This window comes from Stigmatopora argus, chromosome 5 (genome assembly GCF_051989625.1).
Source record: "Stigmatopora argus isolate UIUO_Sarg chromosome 5, RoL_Sarg_1.0, whole genome shotgun sequence".
NCBI lineage: Eukaryota > Metazoa > Chordata > Actinopteri > Syngnathiformes > Syngnathidae > Stigmatopora > Stigmatopora argus.
Genome location: NC_135391.1, coordinates 4754330 through 4771472, shown reverse-complemented (window position 1 = coordinate 4771472; position 17143 = coordinate 4754330). Strand labels below are relative to the sequence as shown.

At 38.3% G+C, this 17143-nt stretch overlaps 1 protein-coding gene across 2 annotated transcripts in view; it reads left to right on the top strand.

Annotated features, from left to right (window-relative positions):
• The window catches only part of galnt9 (polypeptide N-acetylgalactosaminyltransferase 9), a 71426-nt gene extending 54522 nt beyond the window's left edge, over positions 1–16904 (top strand). For both annotated transcript variants that reach the window (XM_077601319.1, XM_077601318.1), the window contains exons 7-11: positions 6175–6360; positions 7208–7345; positions 11279–11374; positions 14066–14233; positions 16120–16904. In XM_077601319.1, coding sequence (XP_077457445.1) covers positions 6175–6360; positions 7208–7345; positions 11279–11374; positions 14066–14233; positions 16120–16266 — 735 coding nt within the window. In that variant the 3' untranslated portion in view covers positions 16267–16904. The remainder of the gene's footprint in view (positions 1–6174; positions 6361–7207; positions 7346–11278; positions 11375–14065; positions 14234–16119) is intronic.
• The last annotated feature ends 239 nt before the right edge of the window (positions 16905–17143 follow it).

Below are 17143 nucleotides of genomic sequence, written 5' to 3'. Positions count from 1 at the left end.
CAGGTGTGCTGAAGGCTATCTTATTCTAGGCGGGACATGGAGTACACCTGTAATTGGTTGCCATCCACATAGTAATATATATTTAATACATTTCATCACGCTACATCACAGGTGTCAAAGTGGTGGCCCGGGGGCCAAATCTGGCCCGCCGCATCATTTTGTGTGGCCCGAGAAAGTAAATCATGAGTGCCGACTTTCTGTTTTAGGATCAAATTAAAATGATAGCTATAGATGTATATTATATTTCCTTATTTCCCCCTTTTAAAATCAATAACTGCTATTTTTTAATCATTTTTTTCTGTGTTTTTAGTTCAAAAATAATTTGGTAAAATCTAAAAATATAAAAAAGCTAAAATAAACATTGTTTTAGATCTATAAAAACTGAATATTCAGGGATTTTAATCCAGTTCTTTTAATCCATTTATTAAAAAAACATCTAAATATTATATCTAAAATGGTCTGGCCCACATAAAATCGAGGTGACGTTAATGCGGCCCGCGAATCAACCCGAGTCTGACACCCTTGCGCTACATGAAATCATATCAATTATGTAAAATGTTTATATATTTTTTTCTTAAACACGATGAGCGATTTTGCTCCAATAGTTTGCACATCTGTCTAAATCTGTTAGTGAGCATTTTTCATTGGTCAAGATAATCCATCCAGTTTTAAAGGTGTGAGGTTATCCAGAAAGTAATTAGACTGCATGATTATTGACATGTACGCCTTCGGCTGGCTATAATGAACGGCTAATCTTGAAATATGCAGTTTGGCTTATCCTAGCGGCGTAGAACCCTTCAGTTTGTTGAGTGCAGTGCAACACATTTTGCTTAGAGTTTAACAGTTATTAATTGTGGTTTGTAGAATTGGGGAATCTATGGATGGTCACCTTTTATGTCTGGACACATCAGACTCACTGATTAAGGCTTAAGGCCAGAGATAATTGGACAGACCTTGTCAGCTCTCCTCTTCCTAATATAAAAGGGGTACTTCATCATAACCTCCGCCAAGATCCTCCCACTTAAATATGTGCTGCGCAAGGGGACGTCCTCTCTGCGGGCATTATCATCATCATCAATAGTTACTTTTCAGAAGCCGAGCTCGCCTGATCTTTCTCATACTGTCTCTTTATTACTCAGCGTACTGCCTTCAAGCATCGCTTAATTAGGACATATAATTACCTCTGTCTGATGTCTCTGAGTCGTGCTGAAAATGTAAAATGACTTTACCAGACAAAGGGTATATAAGGGGTACTTATGTATATGTATGTATATATATATACCGTATTTTCACGACTATAAGGCTCACCACATTATAAGGCGCACCTTCAACGAATGACACATTTTATTTTTTTTCCATATATAAAGCACACTGGATTATAAGGATTATATGTGTATATATGTATATATGTGTATATATGTATGTATATGTGTATATATATGTGTATGTGTGTATGTGTGTATATATATATATATATGTATATGTATGTATATATATATACGCACATGCATATATACATATATATACACATATATATGTATATGTGTATATATATATGTGTATATATATATATATTTATATATATATATATATATATATATATATATATATATATATATATATATTGGTTTCCTCCTGCAGCTAATTAATGATCATTTTATAGACAATGCCACTAACTGAAATTAATTATCTTCAAACAAAAATAGAATTCCTGTGTGGAAATTTAGTATTTATTCTGTCAACATGCTTCATAGCTTATATAATTGTTTTAAGTTGTAATCACAGTAAAACAAAGAATTTTTATGGTGGCACTGATGGAACTAGTAATCATAATAATAATAATAATTTTGTTGCTGATCTGAAATGGTACCTATAGAATTGTAGAGAATGCCACAAATTGTACAATGTTAACCAACTTGTTCACCTTTTCATTCACTAAATGCTCTTGCAAACTTCCCAATCGCGTTCTCAGGTCATCTGACCAGCTGTTCCGAAGTGTTTCTAAAACTACGCAGAAGGTCAACGGGGAGCAAAATTCTGCTGCCGTTGCTCGGAAACTTTGGCGAGAACGGCCTCGGCACGTTAGGCAAGCCACCTTAAGGCTAAACTCCACAGAATGCAGAACAGCTGCGCTCGGCTCCAGCACGGCAACCGGATCAAATGCGCAATTATTATAATCAATGTTTCTGATTCCAGTCTCCGTATGGCTTCGCCACGGATCCGCCCCCTCAGTCATACTAGGCTTCTATTTCTCACGGACGCCAGAGAAAAATGCATCAATCTAGCACAGCGTGAACAACAGCAGAAGTTGCTAGCGGCTGCAGTCTGTATTTAGTTGATTTTTCAAGTCTGCGGTGTCATTACCGTTGTCCTTTCACCACCTTGTCAGCCTTTTTATTTCTTTTTTTGACTCCGTACAATGACGTGACTGGGATATACCAATAATCCATTGGTTCTTTCAATCAAATTATGCTGTCTTTTTTAAGTTGAGTTGATTTTTAGGTATTCTGTGTCAGGTAGGAGACTGCACGTAGGTTAAAAATACACAGGGATTTATGTTTGAATGGCTTTTTGATGTAGTGAATGTGAACTTTGGTTGACTGCCGTCAACTCCTACACTTTTGGGCTAGCCTGGGGCCTCTGTTTATTGCTGTAGGCAAGATTTCTTATGCAAATCTGTTAGATGTATGTCTGGTGGGATGATGTACAATATTAACTTTGCATGACCTCAGTCAACCCTTTCATCTTTTAAATCTGGGTTCTAAGCTCTTGAAAGACAGTCTTGCTTCTGCCCTCATTTTATCTTGGAAGCCCTTTGCCGTTCAGAAAACCCGTGGGTAAATATTTGCACAAATTCTGTCATCTGTAATCACGGCTATAAGAAGAAAAATTTTGATATAAGGCTACGCATACAAGTTTTCAAATAAGATCTACTTTTGTTTCCTCTCTGTCTTTTGAATGGAGCTACTAGTGAAACTGATAGAATTTGCAGCTACAATGAGCTTGATGACTCAAATGGCCCGAGTGCCATCAACCAATCGCAAGCCCAGTGACAATTAAATGAACAATGACATTCCACTACATAAAAATCCCCTGCGTTTGGCGCTTAGCTTTAATGAAGCAGCCTGCAAATTTATGAGGGGTCAAAACTGAATGTACTTCACAAATGTAGTGCAAAGGACCACCTAAGTGGAGGGTTGTCAAAAGAGGGAGGTAAATATTGTATTTGATTTTTGTCAACCCTCCAAAATCAACAATGTAGGCTTCACACATCTTTTTAGAGGGCAAAATGATTGATGTGGACTGTTCCTATTTCACCTGGTGGAAGTTTCACCATTTACAATCCCATTCTATTCGAATTCAAATTATTAATAAACATATTGTCCAACTGACCCCCTAAGTTAAAACACTTTCCATTATACTATGAAATGCTATGCAGTGCCATTTAATAGCCTGACAGATAAAATGATATGCAACCGTGACTTTCAAGATTTTATGACTGCTCCTCACTAGAACTACACAGTATTTCCAGAAGAAAAACCAGGATGATTTGCAATCTGGCAAATATTGTCAACTACTTGGCCTTTAAAATCTTTTGTATTGCACTGTACAAAATGTCAAAGCAAGGACTTGAGCAAAGGAAATTAACTCATTTGCTGCTGGTGAAGGCCATGGAAATTCAATCAATTTTATTTGGGTGCACTGCCTGTGTCCCCATTAATATTATTATTATTTTTTTTACCAGTGTATACTCTTCCAGCTACCCAGTGGTCCAGTGTTTTTTCTTCTTCTGTTTTTGGTGCAGTTTGTGACTTTCTGGAAGCTTCCAATGAAGATATTGATCTCCAATTTGTTTTCAGTGTCTGCAAGCAAACCGCTAAAAGGCCAATTACACATTTTTCAATCATCCAGGGGTCTACATAAAAAGAGTCTTAACGAGCAAACACAAGACAGATGTTTATTCTAACGATCAAATCCAGGTTTTAGACCTACAAGAGTCAGTAGACCAAGTGCCTCTGCGATTGGTCGAGAATCCTTCGGTGCAAAGAGATAGACAACCACACTGTGACAGAGTGGCGGCGAAACCTACTACGCCACAGGTGTCAAAGTGCCGGCCCGGGGCCAAATCTGGCCCGCCGCATCATTTTGTGTGGCCCGAGAAAGTAAATAATGAGTGCTGACTTTCTGTTTTAGGATCAAATTCAAATGATTATAGATATACATTACATGTCCTGATTTCCCCTTTTTAAAATCAATCATTGCAATTTTTTAATCCAATTTTTTTCTTAAATCTAAAAATAAATATATAGATATTTTCCGTTTTCCACTTTAATATTGAACATAATTTAAAAAAATATTTTGTTTCCATTAGAAATGAAAAACAAGATTAAAATATATTTTCCCTTACTAAGAAAAAAAGCTCAAATAAAGATTGCTTTAGATCTATTAAAAACGGACTATTTAGGGCTTTTGATCCAGTTCTTTTAATCCAATTTTTTTTTTAAATCTAAATATTAGATCTAAAATGGCCCACTTGAAATGGAGTTGACGTTAATGCGGCCCGCGAAGCATCCCGAGTTTGACACCCTTGTACTACGCGGTTTACTCACTAAAAAAAGCAGAGGACTATGAATAAAGCAGAAGGCACTGAAGCACCCAAAATCACATTTGCGACACATTTAAACTTAAAATGGTCAACTGAGCACAAGCTGCACACACGCTGTGCAACACACAAACAAACCGAAAAAGTTTTGCAGCTTTTGTCGTATGTTCTTCCAGGCAGGGGGCCTCGTTTTGGGGTTCAGTGAGAAGTTAATGGCTCGTAGCATCTGCGGCACTTTGTGACGATCGTTATGTAGTGACGGAAGCGATGCACTTTGTACGAGGGGAAGGTTTCAAATGTATTTTGTCATATTCTGATAGCGCTGTGTGAATATTGGGATGAGACACTCTCCAACGGGGTGGCAAATTTTTATGTTCATGAATATAGGATTTAAGTTTTGCGCTTTTACAATTTTAATCTTGTGCCGCAGCCCCGGAAAGATTGTTTTATATCCTCACGGTCACCTCTCTCGGTTATTCTTCCCTTGAGTGTGTTCACCCGGTTGTCACAATATGCTTCATTTTTCTTTCCATCAGGACAGTCTGCGTGATGGATACTTTCCGGGATTACATATTTTTAGGATTTTAGGAAGAATTATGTCAGTTTCTGTGCCAAGCAGAAAGTATGTTGATATATTTGTAAATTCTGATTCGGAGGATATTTTATCGTTGGAAAGATTTGCTCACTCATGAATATCATTGAGTTGACGTCATATTGGATTGAATTGGATTGGATAACTTTATTCATCCCGTATTCGGGAAATTTAATCGTGGCAGTAGCAAGAGGGTGATTAGACAGAACAACAAAGCAAAGCGCAAAGTACAAAGCAAATCAAAGTAAATGGGATCATTGAGAATCACAAAATCAAATTATTAAGACAGAAAAGCAGCAAAAACACAAAAGTGGACAGAGCTACCGCCACCGGCTGCAACTTGAACGGCGCCATCTTGGTTGCGGTAGCTAAAACGGATACGGACTCAAAAAGACGTAAAGTTGGACAATATATAAATATTTTGATGATTTGACTTAATTTGGCACATCGCATAAAGTCGCACCTGAGTACAAAATGCACGAGCTAAAGAATATAAAGTGAAGAGGAATGTTGGGAAGGCCATTTTTTTTATTTCATCACAAAACAAGAACAAACATGTTAAAAGTAACAAAGTAAATATCAATACCAATACAAATACCAATTTCGTCATACGCAGCTTCCTAGGATGACAATTAGGCTTTTGTCGAGTCAATGATGATGACAAAGCCTATGTCCGAGTATTATTATTAAAATGGAGGATAAATAGGTATTTGTTAACCTATTTTTTTCAGACGACTATAGCCTGATAAAGCAACATAGCAAAAAAGATCATAAGTCACACTTGAATATTAGTCGCAGGCCCAGCCAAACTTTGAACAAAGTGCGACTTATAGTCAAGAAACAACGATACACAATTCAAAGGAAACAAACTTAAATTCAAATGACAATTTTACCAGCATCTCCCTCACTTTAAACTTACCGTATGCTTGCATTTATATTATGTCAATGAATTTAATCTCTCTGAAAATGTACTCTGTAGGTGTGGCAATGTGGTGGCAGCATGGAAGTTCTTCCATGTGCAAGAGTGGCCCACATCGAGCGCACCAAAAAGCCTTACAACAATGACATCGATTACTACGCCAAGCGCAATGCCCTACGAGCGGCTGAAGTGTGGATGGACGAGTACAAATCTCACGTTTACATGGCTTGGAACATTCCCATGAACGTAAGCATGACGCTCTACTCGTTGCCCTTTTTCTATCTTTTCACGTCATGACATGCAAAGCTGGTCATTGCAGGCAAGGTATAATAAAGTTTCCAAATTTGCATTCATTCAACTTGACATTCACATTAGTGGCAGAATTAAGGCAGTGCAATGTTTGTCTCTCCAAAGGGACAAAGGAGAGGGGGGCCTCTTGTCTAATCAGTTTATTTTCATACACATTAGTTTTCAATTGCTTCAATAGTCTTGTGAGATTGGCTGTGAAAAAAAAAACAAATGGCTACAATCATTATTAAGGGAATTACAACTGAATGCCAAATGGTGCCATTTAGTCATTCACATATTTGGGTGAGAGGCAGTGAAGGATTTTAGCAGACATATTAGCATCAACCAAAACAGCAGTTCATAATAGAGTAATAATAATTTTAGTAACGCAAGACAGAAGAAAAACACCAATGGGAAATGGCACCATTTCTCTTGTGGGTTACCAAAAACACAAGAATGAAACATTATCGCTCACTGTTACACACAGAAAATATTTATTGCTATAAAAATAGCATGTTGCCGTCTACTCTACCAAGTCACCGGTGCAAAAAGTACAGCTCTATGAATCAAATCGAATAAAAAATACCAACAAACCTAACCCTGAAAATGCAACGATTTTGTTCTTGCCGCTGTGTAGCCACACAAAAAAAACTGCACTATAAAACTTCAATTATTATGGATTGACTACAGTGACATACGGTAGGTCAAGATAAGATTTTTCCGCTGAATTTAACCACAAAACCGAGGGCAGATAACATGGAAAGCTGCAGCTTAAAGACATTTTTGTGTAACACCCGCATTATAGAACCCAGGGGTGGATTTCGGCGATGTTTCTGAGCGCTTGGCCCTGAGGAAAAGACTTCAGTGTCGAAGTTTCCGATGGTACCTTGAACATGTCTACCCTGAGATGCGGATCTACAACAACACCATCACATATGGCGAGGTGAGGACCATACCCGAAGACCATTAAACTTGCCAAAATTTACTAGTGGCGGTCCGTGCATTTTCTAGTGACGCCTTCAGCAAAAACTATTTTATGGCTATAAAACCTCTACTGCAGCTACAGCTGCGACACATAAAAAATAATCAATAATAACCTCATACAATTGAAATATTATTTAGGAATATAGCCATATTTTACTCACCAAAAATCATTTTTAACTGTACACAATATCCATCCTCCTTTCTTTCCTCCTTCTTTTCTATCGCCATCGAAGCTAATGCTGAAAGTCGAGCCTATCCTGTCGTATTTCTGGTAAACGTTTTTATTCGATTTAGTGCTGAAAATGTTCGTTCCCGGTTGTGACAGGCTTGCTTGCTTTGGAGTTGTCCGACCTTTCTTAATGATGTCCAGCTTTTTTTCTTGAAAAGTCCGTCTTGAAAATGGCTTTGACTGTAAATGTGCAAAAAATTCTAATTCTTCTCCTCCTTCAGCCATTGCGAGTTGACGAAACCGCTATTAAATCAACACAACAATATATTTGCTTGTGCAGCTTGCTACAGATACAGCTTGCTAGCTCTGGCTAGTCCACTCTATGACTAGCCAATCATATTTGGTGAAAGCGATGACGTATCCCTACGCCTGCGAGAAGGCAATGACATATCCCCACGCCTGCGACAAGGCATTTTGGTGTTGCCAACTCGAAATCTGATTGGTTAAAGCAACAGTCTTGACGCTTGTTTAATGCAGCAGAGCCTGCGGAACTGATTGTGAAGGCCTTGAGGCAGATTTCTGACCCTGGCAACAAATAATGGCTGAAATGTAATTGGTTAAATGCTTCAACATGAAACACACACATCTGGAAGCAGTGCAACCAGGAGGAAAAGCAATGAAAGGAAGCTAACAGACAATTTGGAATTATTTAATAAGTATTCATGGACAAAATATAATTAACATCAGTCTTTGATTCAGATATTTCTGAGGCCAGCAGAGAAGGCCTTGAAGGCTTTGACGGCACACCACTGTATTCACTGAATACCCTAAAATGATACACTACATAACAAATGCTTGGTATTGATATACATTTCTCAACAGGGATAATTAATATCTGTCTTGCATGAGTGTTGAAGCATTTTGATGATCTGGCACCAATGTAGTTGCAGGCTTTCATCTCAATGAAAAATTACACACAGAAGGCACTCATAGCACATGAATTATATATTGTTTAATGTACAAAAACTTCACAGGATTATACGCAATTTCTCCCAATAAATTTTAATCAAATTGTTATGAGTCTCCTACTCTAATTAGACTGTCCCCGTCTTAGTTCCACTGTGAGCACAATTCAAGACAAAGCAAGCAAAAAACTAACTCTCTCATCTGGTTATATTTGAAGTACATCATTGTGATTTATTGTGAGAACAGAATTATAGCAATATTATCAGATTAGGACTCGCCAAAACATTCCTTCATTCATTCATTTTCCGAACTGGGTACAAGGAGACGGACAACCAATCATACATAGGGGCAATTTAGAGCCTATTCTGCATGTTTTTGGCATGTGGGAGGAATCCAGAGTACCCGGAGAAATCCCATCCAAACTCCACACAGTCAGAACCGAACCCTCGACCCCAGAACTGTGAGGCCGATGTCCTAACCACATCCTCAACGGGCCTGCCCTCGCCAAAATACCTTTAAAAAAAATCTCAGTTTCTCAAGTCTCGGGCGTTACGTCTGCTGTTCTTCCCCTTGTCTATGTTTTAAAATACTAGAATGGCAGAAAACAGCCATTTTTGTGGCACTGCATTTCCCGTGTTGACATTCAGAATCAAGAATCGCCTGCGATCGAAGTAAGCCACATCTGTCAGTGCCACGTTCTGTGATTCGAAGCAAGCCGTTGGGCTGGAACCTACCCGACCACTGCACATGATAGATATGTCACAACCCCGAAATGAGGCGATACGCTTTGAAATCACGCTGAATAAAAGATGATGCTCGATGCCTGGCACCACGTGGCAGCATGGCAAACAGGCAGTGACAATCTCTGGTCACTGCGTGATAATATCCTATCACAAACCTCAGCTAGAATGAATTGCTTTGGGGAAAGGCGCACAATGGATTTAATAGGCATAGAAAGATGAATCCCGGATAATCCAAGGCAAATTAATTTGCTGCACTCTTCAGATGTGCGACTATTGTAATAAGAAATGGATAGGAAATGGAGAGGTGCGCCACTCATAGACAGAGGCAACAGCAATTTAATGGAAAATTCACAGAATTATTCGTCAGTTGATTTAAGGAACATTTAAACATCCCTAATTGGGAGATATATTTGGGATAACCCGAACTAAATCAGACTGCCAAAAGAGCATTTTGCCTAACAAATTGAAGACTGAAACAGAAAAATCCGTGACCGGACATTTCGTCGACGGACACTTCGTCTCCGGACGTTTGGTCGAACGGACGTTTGGTCGCCGGACAGTTCGTCGAACAGTCAATGACAAACTCTCTCTCATGATTATAATTTCGAGAGCGAGCGAATCCGGCGACGAATAACATGTACACACACGCCAATAATACGCAACTTATTGATAATTTTGATATTAGATATTAATTTTGATTATAATTTTGAGAGCGAGAGATTACCTGGTTGATCACTTTCAACAGTAAACTCTCTCTCTCTCTCTCATGATTATAATTTTGAGAGCGAGCGAATCCGGCGACGAATTGTCCGTTCGACGAAATGTCCGGCGATGAATCTGGCGACGAATTGTCTGTCGACGAAATGTCTGTTCAACAAAATGTCTGTTCGACGAACTGTCCGGCGACCAAACGTCCGTTCGACCAAACGTCCGGGGACGAAGTGTCCGTCGACCAAGTATCCGTCAATGAAACGTCCGGGTACCGAAACATCAGAAAAACGCACACACAAAAATGGAACAAAAATGGAAAAAGTAGCAAAGCATCCCAATATGAGTCACGGAAATTGAGTTATTTTCATCCAATTATGCAATTAAAACAGACACATTTTTGGTTTGTTTGTGTTTTTCTCTGTCTAAGATTAAATCAAATCAGACCATTCCGAAACTTTAATCAAATGTACCCAATCCCTGAAAAATAAGAATATATGATTTGTTTGGATGTCTTTTTTTTCTCTACTTTCTTTCTCCAAATTCACATGTTCACACAGAAGCTTTTCTGATGTCATGAGCTCTTACTTGAGTATTTTTACATCGTTCTCCTGCTATACTTTGTCAAGTGCGCTCGTCGTCCCGGAGCCAAACAACCGCCCGACATGATGTTGCCTCCCCTGTATTTTAATATGATGGTTTCCTCAGCCTTTTTCCTCCAAACGTAACCACCCACATAATAGCCAGGCTAGTTGAATTTCAATTTCGTCAGATCACAGTATATGTATGCCTTCAAACTCCAACTTATTGGTCCCTGTGTGCATTTTCAAAATGTAATCTTTCTTCCACTCCGTTTTTTTCATTTATATATTTTTTATTTTTTTGAGGAGTAATGGCTTTTTTTCCGGCAGAGCGCTTTTTCAGCCAATGTTTACACAGTAATCATTTCACTCTGGATAATGACACCCACTTACCATCTTCAGCCAGCATCTTCATTACGTATTTTGCTCTTTCTGAGTTGATACGCACATTTGGGATGGAAGCCTATTTTCCTGTTATAGATGGAAGCCGTCCTTCTGAGCGGAACGTTCTTATAGTGTTCATGCTTGCAAATAATTGTTAGAACTGATGAATGTGGCATGGTCAGGCATCTGGGAATTGCACCCAAGGATGAAACAGACTTGCACATAGCTATAATTCTGTTCCTGATATCTTTGATCACTGTCCAATAGTACAAAAATTGTCATGTTTACTCAGTTTCTACTGTAATTCTAATTTACATTTTATAACACTTTGTTTCTTTAAGGTGAGAAACAGCAAAGCAAGTGGCTATTGTCTCGACCAGGGCGCCGAGGACGATGACAAAGCAATCCTCTATCCGTGCCATGGCATGTCTTCACAGGTGAGCTTGAAATTTGTATTTATGCAGTGATTTCAGCGTTGTTTTGGTCAAGATTACAGGGGTATGCATTTGTATATGACGCGTTATTCGTTGCTTTTTCGGAACACAAACATTCTGGGTGTGACATCATTTTCTGTTTTGATATTTCAATTTGTGGGCGGGGCGAAGGCAGCCGAGAATTGAAGACTAATGAGGATGTACTGTCATTATGAAGCCTTTTCTGTTCATTTTTTAAAATGCTTTTGTGTCAAAAATATGCCATGCACTCAGTTTAAAGTCCCTTCTTGTGGTATTTCAGAGTGCCTTTAAAACAACAGTGATGTGCAGTTAATGGAAAATTAAGAAGCTGATTAGGTTGCCATACGAAAACTTGGTACACGGATGTTTCGTCGACGGACACTTGGTCGACGGACACTTGGTCCCCGGACGTTTGGTCGAACGGACGTTTGGTCGCCGGACAGTTCGTCGAACTACAGTTCGTCGAACAGACAGTTCGTCGAACAGACATTTTGTCGAACAGACATTTCGTCGACGGACAATTCGTCGGCAGATTCGTCGCCGGACATTTCGTCGAACGGACAATTCGACATGTACGCACAACGCCAATAATACGCAACGTATTGATAATGCGTTTAATTTGGGACAATACTAGTATAAAAGAGGCAAGTTTGTCTACACACACACACGAGAACAGAACGAATTGAAAAACATGTTCGATAATTTTGATATTGGATTTTTAGATATTAATGCTCTGACATTGTCAATTCAATTACAAACTCTCTCTCATGATTATAATTTTGAGAGCGAGAGATTACCTGGTTGATCGCTTTCAACAGTAAACTCTCTCTCTCTCGATCTCTCATGATTATAATTTTGAGAGCGAGCGAATCCGGCGACGAATTGTCCGTTCGACAAAATGTCCGGCGACGAACTGTCTGGCGACCAAACGTCCGTTCGACGAAACGTCCGGGGACCAAGTGTCTATCGACCAAGTGTCCGTCGACGAAACGTCCGGTCACGGAAAACTTTCATGGTCTCAGAAAAGCAACGGAGCATTGTACATTGCAGAGACACCGGTTAATTGGTGCACATTAATTATTTGGGATTGTCCCATTTTTAATGCATTATTTTATAAAAATAAATAAATAAAATAAAATGAAAAAAAGCTGGCAGACTGAAATGCAAAAAGGTATTAGGGGAATTATGGAGGGTTATTTTTACACCTAGCCATAGCGCGAGCAATTTAGCATTCTATCAAGAATTTGGATGGAAGCAAGCCATCTGTAATACAGACCTTTAGGCTACCACCCACAGACAAATTGATGCAGGTCGACAGCATTACGTGTCCTACATCATGATTCAAGAATATTGACTCATCATCATCATCCTGGCGAATAGGCCACAACCACCCACGGTGAACAAGGAGTGACGGTAAAGTTGTACTTTGATGATAGCATTGATGTTCTTTTGGGAGAAAATTGGATTGGATTGAATTCCAGTAAATGTAACACTTCTTTCTCTGAGAAGTGGCTAAATATCAAAACTATGAATCATTTAACGCAGGGCTGTCAAAGTCATCGTTGAAGTTATAGATCCCCTTTAGAGAGCTATTATGTCTACCAACTAGGGCTACTCTAATCAATCAATTCATCAATAACTGTTTTGAAGGTTGATGAATTGTTTAGAGCTTTAGCCAAAAACTATTCAATTCCTTTTTACGAACTTCTCATTATCTTTTTTTTCTTTTGTTCTGTTAGAATTTTCATTTCATTTCAAAAAAAGAAGTTAAAATCTCATTTTTTCTGTATTTTTTTTTAAACAACATTTTAATAAATCTCTCCACTTATTTTTTTAATTAAATAGCGATAGAAATTGTACATATTTTTTGATTATTTTATTTTACAATGAAGAAAATCCAAACAAAATGCTCTAATTTTAGATTCTTTTAAAACAAAAGATGATTAAATTATTTCATTTCTGCACCAGGACTTCAGAATTATTACTTCAATTTAATTTGGCAAGAAACCTAAATCGATGTACATGATTTATACGTACTTTGACTAGCCCCGCAAAACGATGTGGCCATCCAAAGCTGGCCCTCTGTCCTTAAACTTGCCTCCTTTGCCTTTAAACATGAACCATTCTATGCTTAAACAGTTGAGAGAGGTGCCTACATTTGTATTGTTGGCGTATCATTTGTCACGAGGGAGCACTCTTATGAATAATAAACACAGTCTCTCCTCTATCCTTGCATAATAGAGACTCAACATTATCGCTCAGCCTTTCATGCGATGGATTAAACAATGAGGCACTCTGTTTTTCCATTGATGTAAAGGGTACAGCACTGTAGAAAAATGTAGCAGTATTGCGGCTGGTTGCGTCATTAGCTCAAAAAAATACATTGCATTGCTCTTTCACAATAGTCAAAGTACATTTCTTTTAATTGTTTTGATGTCATTTAAAAATTTCATATACAGTACATGTTTGTATGTCCTTTCTTTAGGCTTTTTAAGTTGCGTTTAGGTGCCATATTTACCAAAAGATGATTGGTTGACAGGGTTGACACTTGATGGGCGACTGCTTTCATGCTTTTCTGTCTCTGAAGTTTCTCAAGACTCCCATTTGCGCAGTAACTGACGTAACCGTGTTGGAACGTGGCAATGAATCCCACTTCTTATCTTATGGTCGCAGCTTGCCCGCTACTCTACCGATGGAGTTCTACAGCTGGGACCCCTGGGGTCCACCACCTTCCTGCCTGACACTAAATGCCTTGTTGATGACGGCAGAGGACGCATCGCCAGTTTGAAAAAATGTGAAGGGGTTGCCAGGATTTCCCAGCGGCTTTGGGATTTCACACAGGTAAAAGAAGCCATGTTTGGGGGATGAGAGGAATGTGTTGCCGGTGGTGTCTGAAGTAGACTTTGAAGACAAGTTGGAGAAGACTAGTACGTCTTGAGAGGAAAGTTAATGATGGTTTGGAGGGAAGAAAAAAAGACTCACTTCGATCAATGAAGCAAAGGCTAAAAAGTTGGTGGGTGTATTGCCTTATAGCAGGAGGATTAATCTCGATACTACTCTTTAAGACAAAGGTGTCCAACTTGGGTTGGTTCGCGGGCCACATTAACTCCATTTCAAATGGGCCGGACCATTTTAGATCTAATATTTAGCATACCTGTCAACCTCTGCCGATAACTGCCCTTATAAATGATTATGATTCCCCTTACAAACCCCCCAAAAACCTTACAAACACAGTACGACTCGTACGGTGTTTGTAAGGTTTTTGGGGGGTTTGTAAGGGGAATCATAATCATTTATAAGGGCAGTTATCGGCAGAGGTTGACAGGTATGATTTAGATTTTTTTTTTTTTAATTGGAGTAAAATAACTGGATCAAAAGCCCTAAATAGTCCGTTTTTATGGATCTAAAGCAATGTTTATTTGAGCTATTTTTCTTAGTAAAGGAAAATGTATTTTAATCTTGTTTTTCATTTCAAATGGAAACAAAATATATTTTTTAATTATGTTCAATATTAAAGTGGAAAATGGAAAATATCTATATATTTATTTTTAGCTTTTACAAAATGCTTTTTGAACTAAAAACATAAAAGAAAAAATTGGGTTAAAAAATTGCAATGATTGTTTTTAAAAAAGGAAAAATCAGGAAATGTAATGTACATCTATAACCATTTGAATTTGATCCTAAAACAGAAAGTCGGCACTCATGATTTACTTTCTCGGGCCGCACAAAATGATGCGGCGGACCAGATTTGGCCCCGGTGCCGCACTTTGACACCTGCGCTTTAAGACTTTGATACTACTCTTTAAGACTTTTGTTGCGATTTTTGTATACGTCTCACTTTGGGAAAAAATCATCTAAATTAAGAAAAAGAGTACATTTACATCCATTTACATCTCAAACTTCATTTAGGGCTAAAGTAAACATTTTATGATTGAATTACATTCTCTGTATCATTTTTTTTTCACTTTTCAGTGCAGTGCAGTCAAAAGCTGCGGAAATGCAGGATTCTAAATATGAAGAAAAAACCTCCTAGGTGCACCCTCATGCTTGAATGCACAATTACAACAAATAAGGGCATGGCGACTGACTTTTGCAGGCTAGTGGATGCGGGTGGAAGTGCAGTCACTTATTGTTTATTTCCACTAAAACACATGGGCAAAGATCCATTCAGATGGGTTTTGAGAATCGTGCAATGTAATATCACGATATATCGCAGAAACTATTTTTTTAACACTTACTAAAAACCATTACCTTGGTTTTCTGTATTAGCAACGCGTAGCCGACAAACTATCCTCTTTTGTGCGGAAAGTTATACATCCAAACATTCCTAAAGGTTAGGTTAGTTTAGGGTTAGGTTAGTTTAGGGTTAGGTTAGTTTAGGGTTAGGTTAGTTTAGGGTTAGGTTAGTTTAGGGTTAGGTTAGTTTAGGGTTTGGTTAGTTTAGGGTTAGGTTAGGTTAGAACTTTATTTCATTCCCTATTCGGGAAATTTCTTGGTTGCAGTAGCAAGACAGACACTAGACACACAAGACATTGTAGACCTAGCTAAAAAAAACTGGAGCCACACAGGAAATCCACAAGGTTGGAAACTTCTGCTGACTGAGATTGAGGTTACCACATAGTCCCTCAGTAGTCTGGAGGTTTTAAAGATCACCACAACAATAAATTCTTTCGAGACAGACTGATTAAATCTCTTATTTGATTTTGTTTTTTCTTGCCATCTCACAGAACGGTCCAATCATCAGCAGGGACACTGGCCGATGTCTGGAAGTGGAAATGTCAAAAGATGCCAACTTTGGCCTTCGTCTGGTCGTGCAGAGATGCTCAGGTCAGAAGTGGATCATACGAAACTGGATTAAACATCCTCGACACTAAAGCCATGAGATAGCCTCTGAGACATTTCAGGTGGTTTTTAGGTCACAGTTGGAAAGCTGTAAGTATGACACAAATGCACTTGCGGACTTCTCTTTAACTTTAAAGTTGGAGCCAGCTCACATTTCTGACCTGAATCAAGAGGTGTACAATGACAAATGAGTGCTTTGATTTATTTTGTTTGTATTGTAAAGTTACTCAATTCACTTTGTAGATGGGAAAAGAGTGCGTGAATGTGAGCATTATTTTTGATGAGAACATCTGAGCAATTTAAACACTTACAATCAGAGATGTAAATGATTCCGAGGTTCGGAAAGTTGCCTATATAATAGGCTTCGAAGTTGTTTTTACTTTATTTTGTTTTATTTGATCTCATCGGGGAGACAGTATTTAATCAGCAGTGACAAACTACAATACGTTTTAACAGTATGACTCACTGTGGGAAAGAGCAACTGTGTGCCTTTTTTTATCATTATTTGCTTCATCTGACCAGGGAATGTCATTCCCTAAAGCATGTAAAAAGTCTTTGAAAGTTAATATCTAAAACAATGTATAGAATCAAAATATAGTAATATACTGTATAAGTGTGACCGAATTAATCTGACAGGATATTAAAATAATTTTTATGATCATACATCGCACTTTGGTGTCAAATTGAGTTGTTGTATACAAAGGATTCATCAAGGGAAAATGCAAATCTATAGTTTTTATGCCGGAAAAAAAATTGCTGCAACAAGGTGTTAATTTCAGAGAGCGCATATTTATACAACCAAGGTTGTTTCAATTTATTTTTCAATCATGTTTTGCGGTCACTTGGATAGTGAGACAATAACATTTTAATGATCTTGTCCTCATTTTTCTTCATCACAAACACCTGACA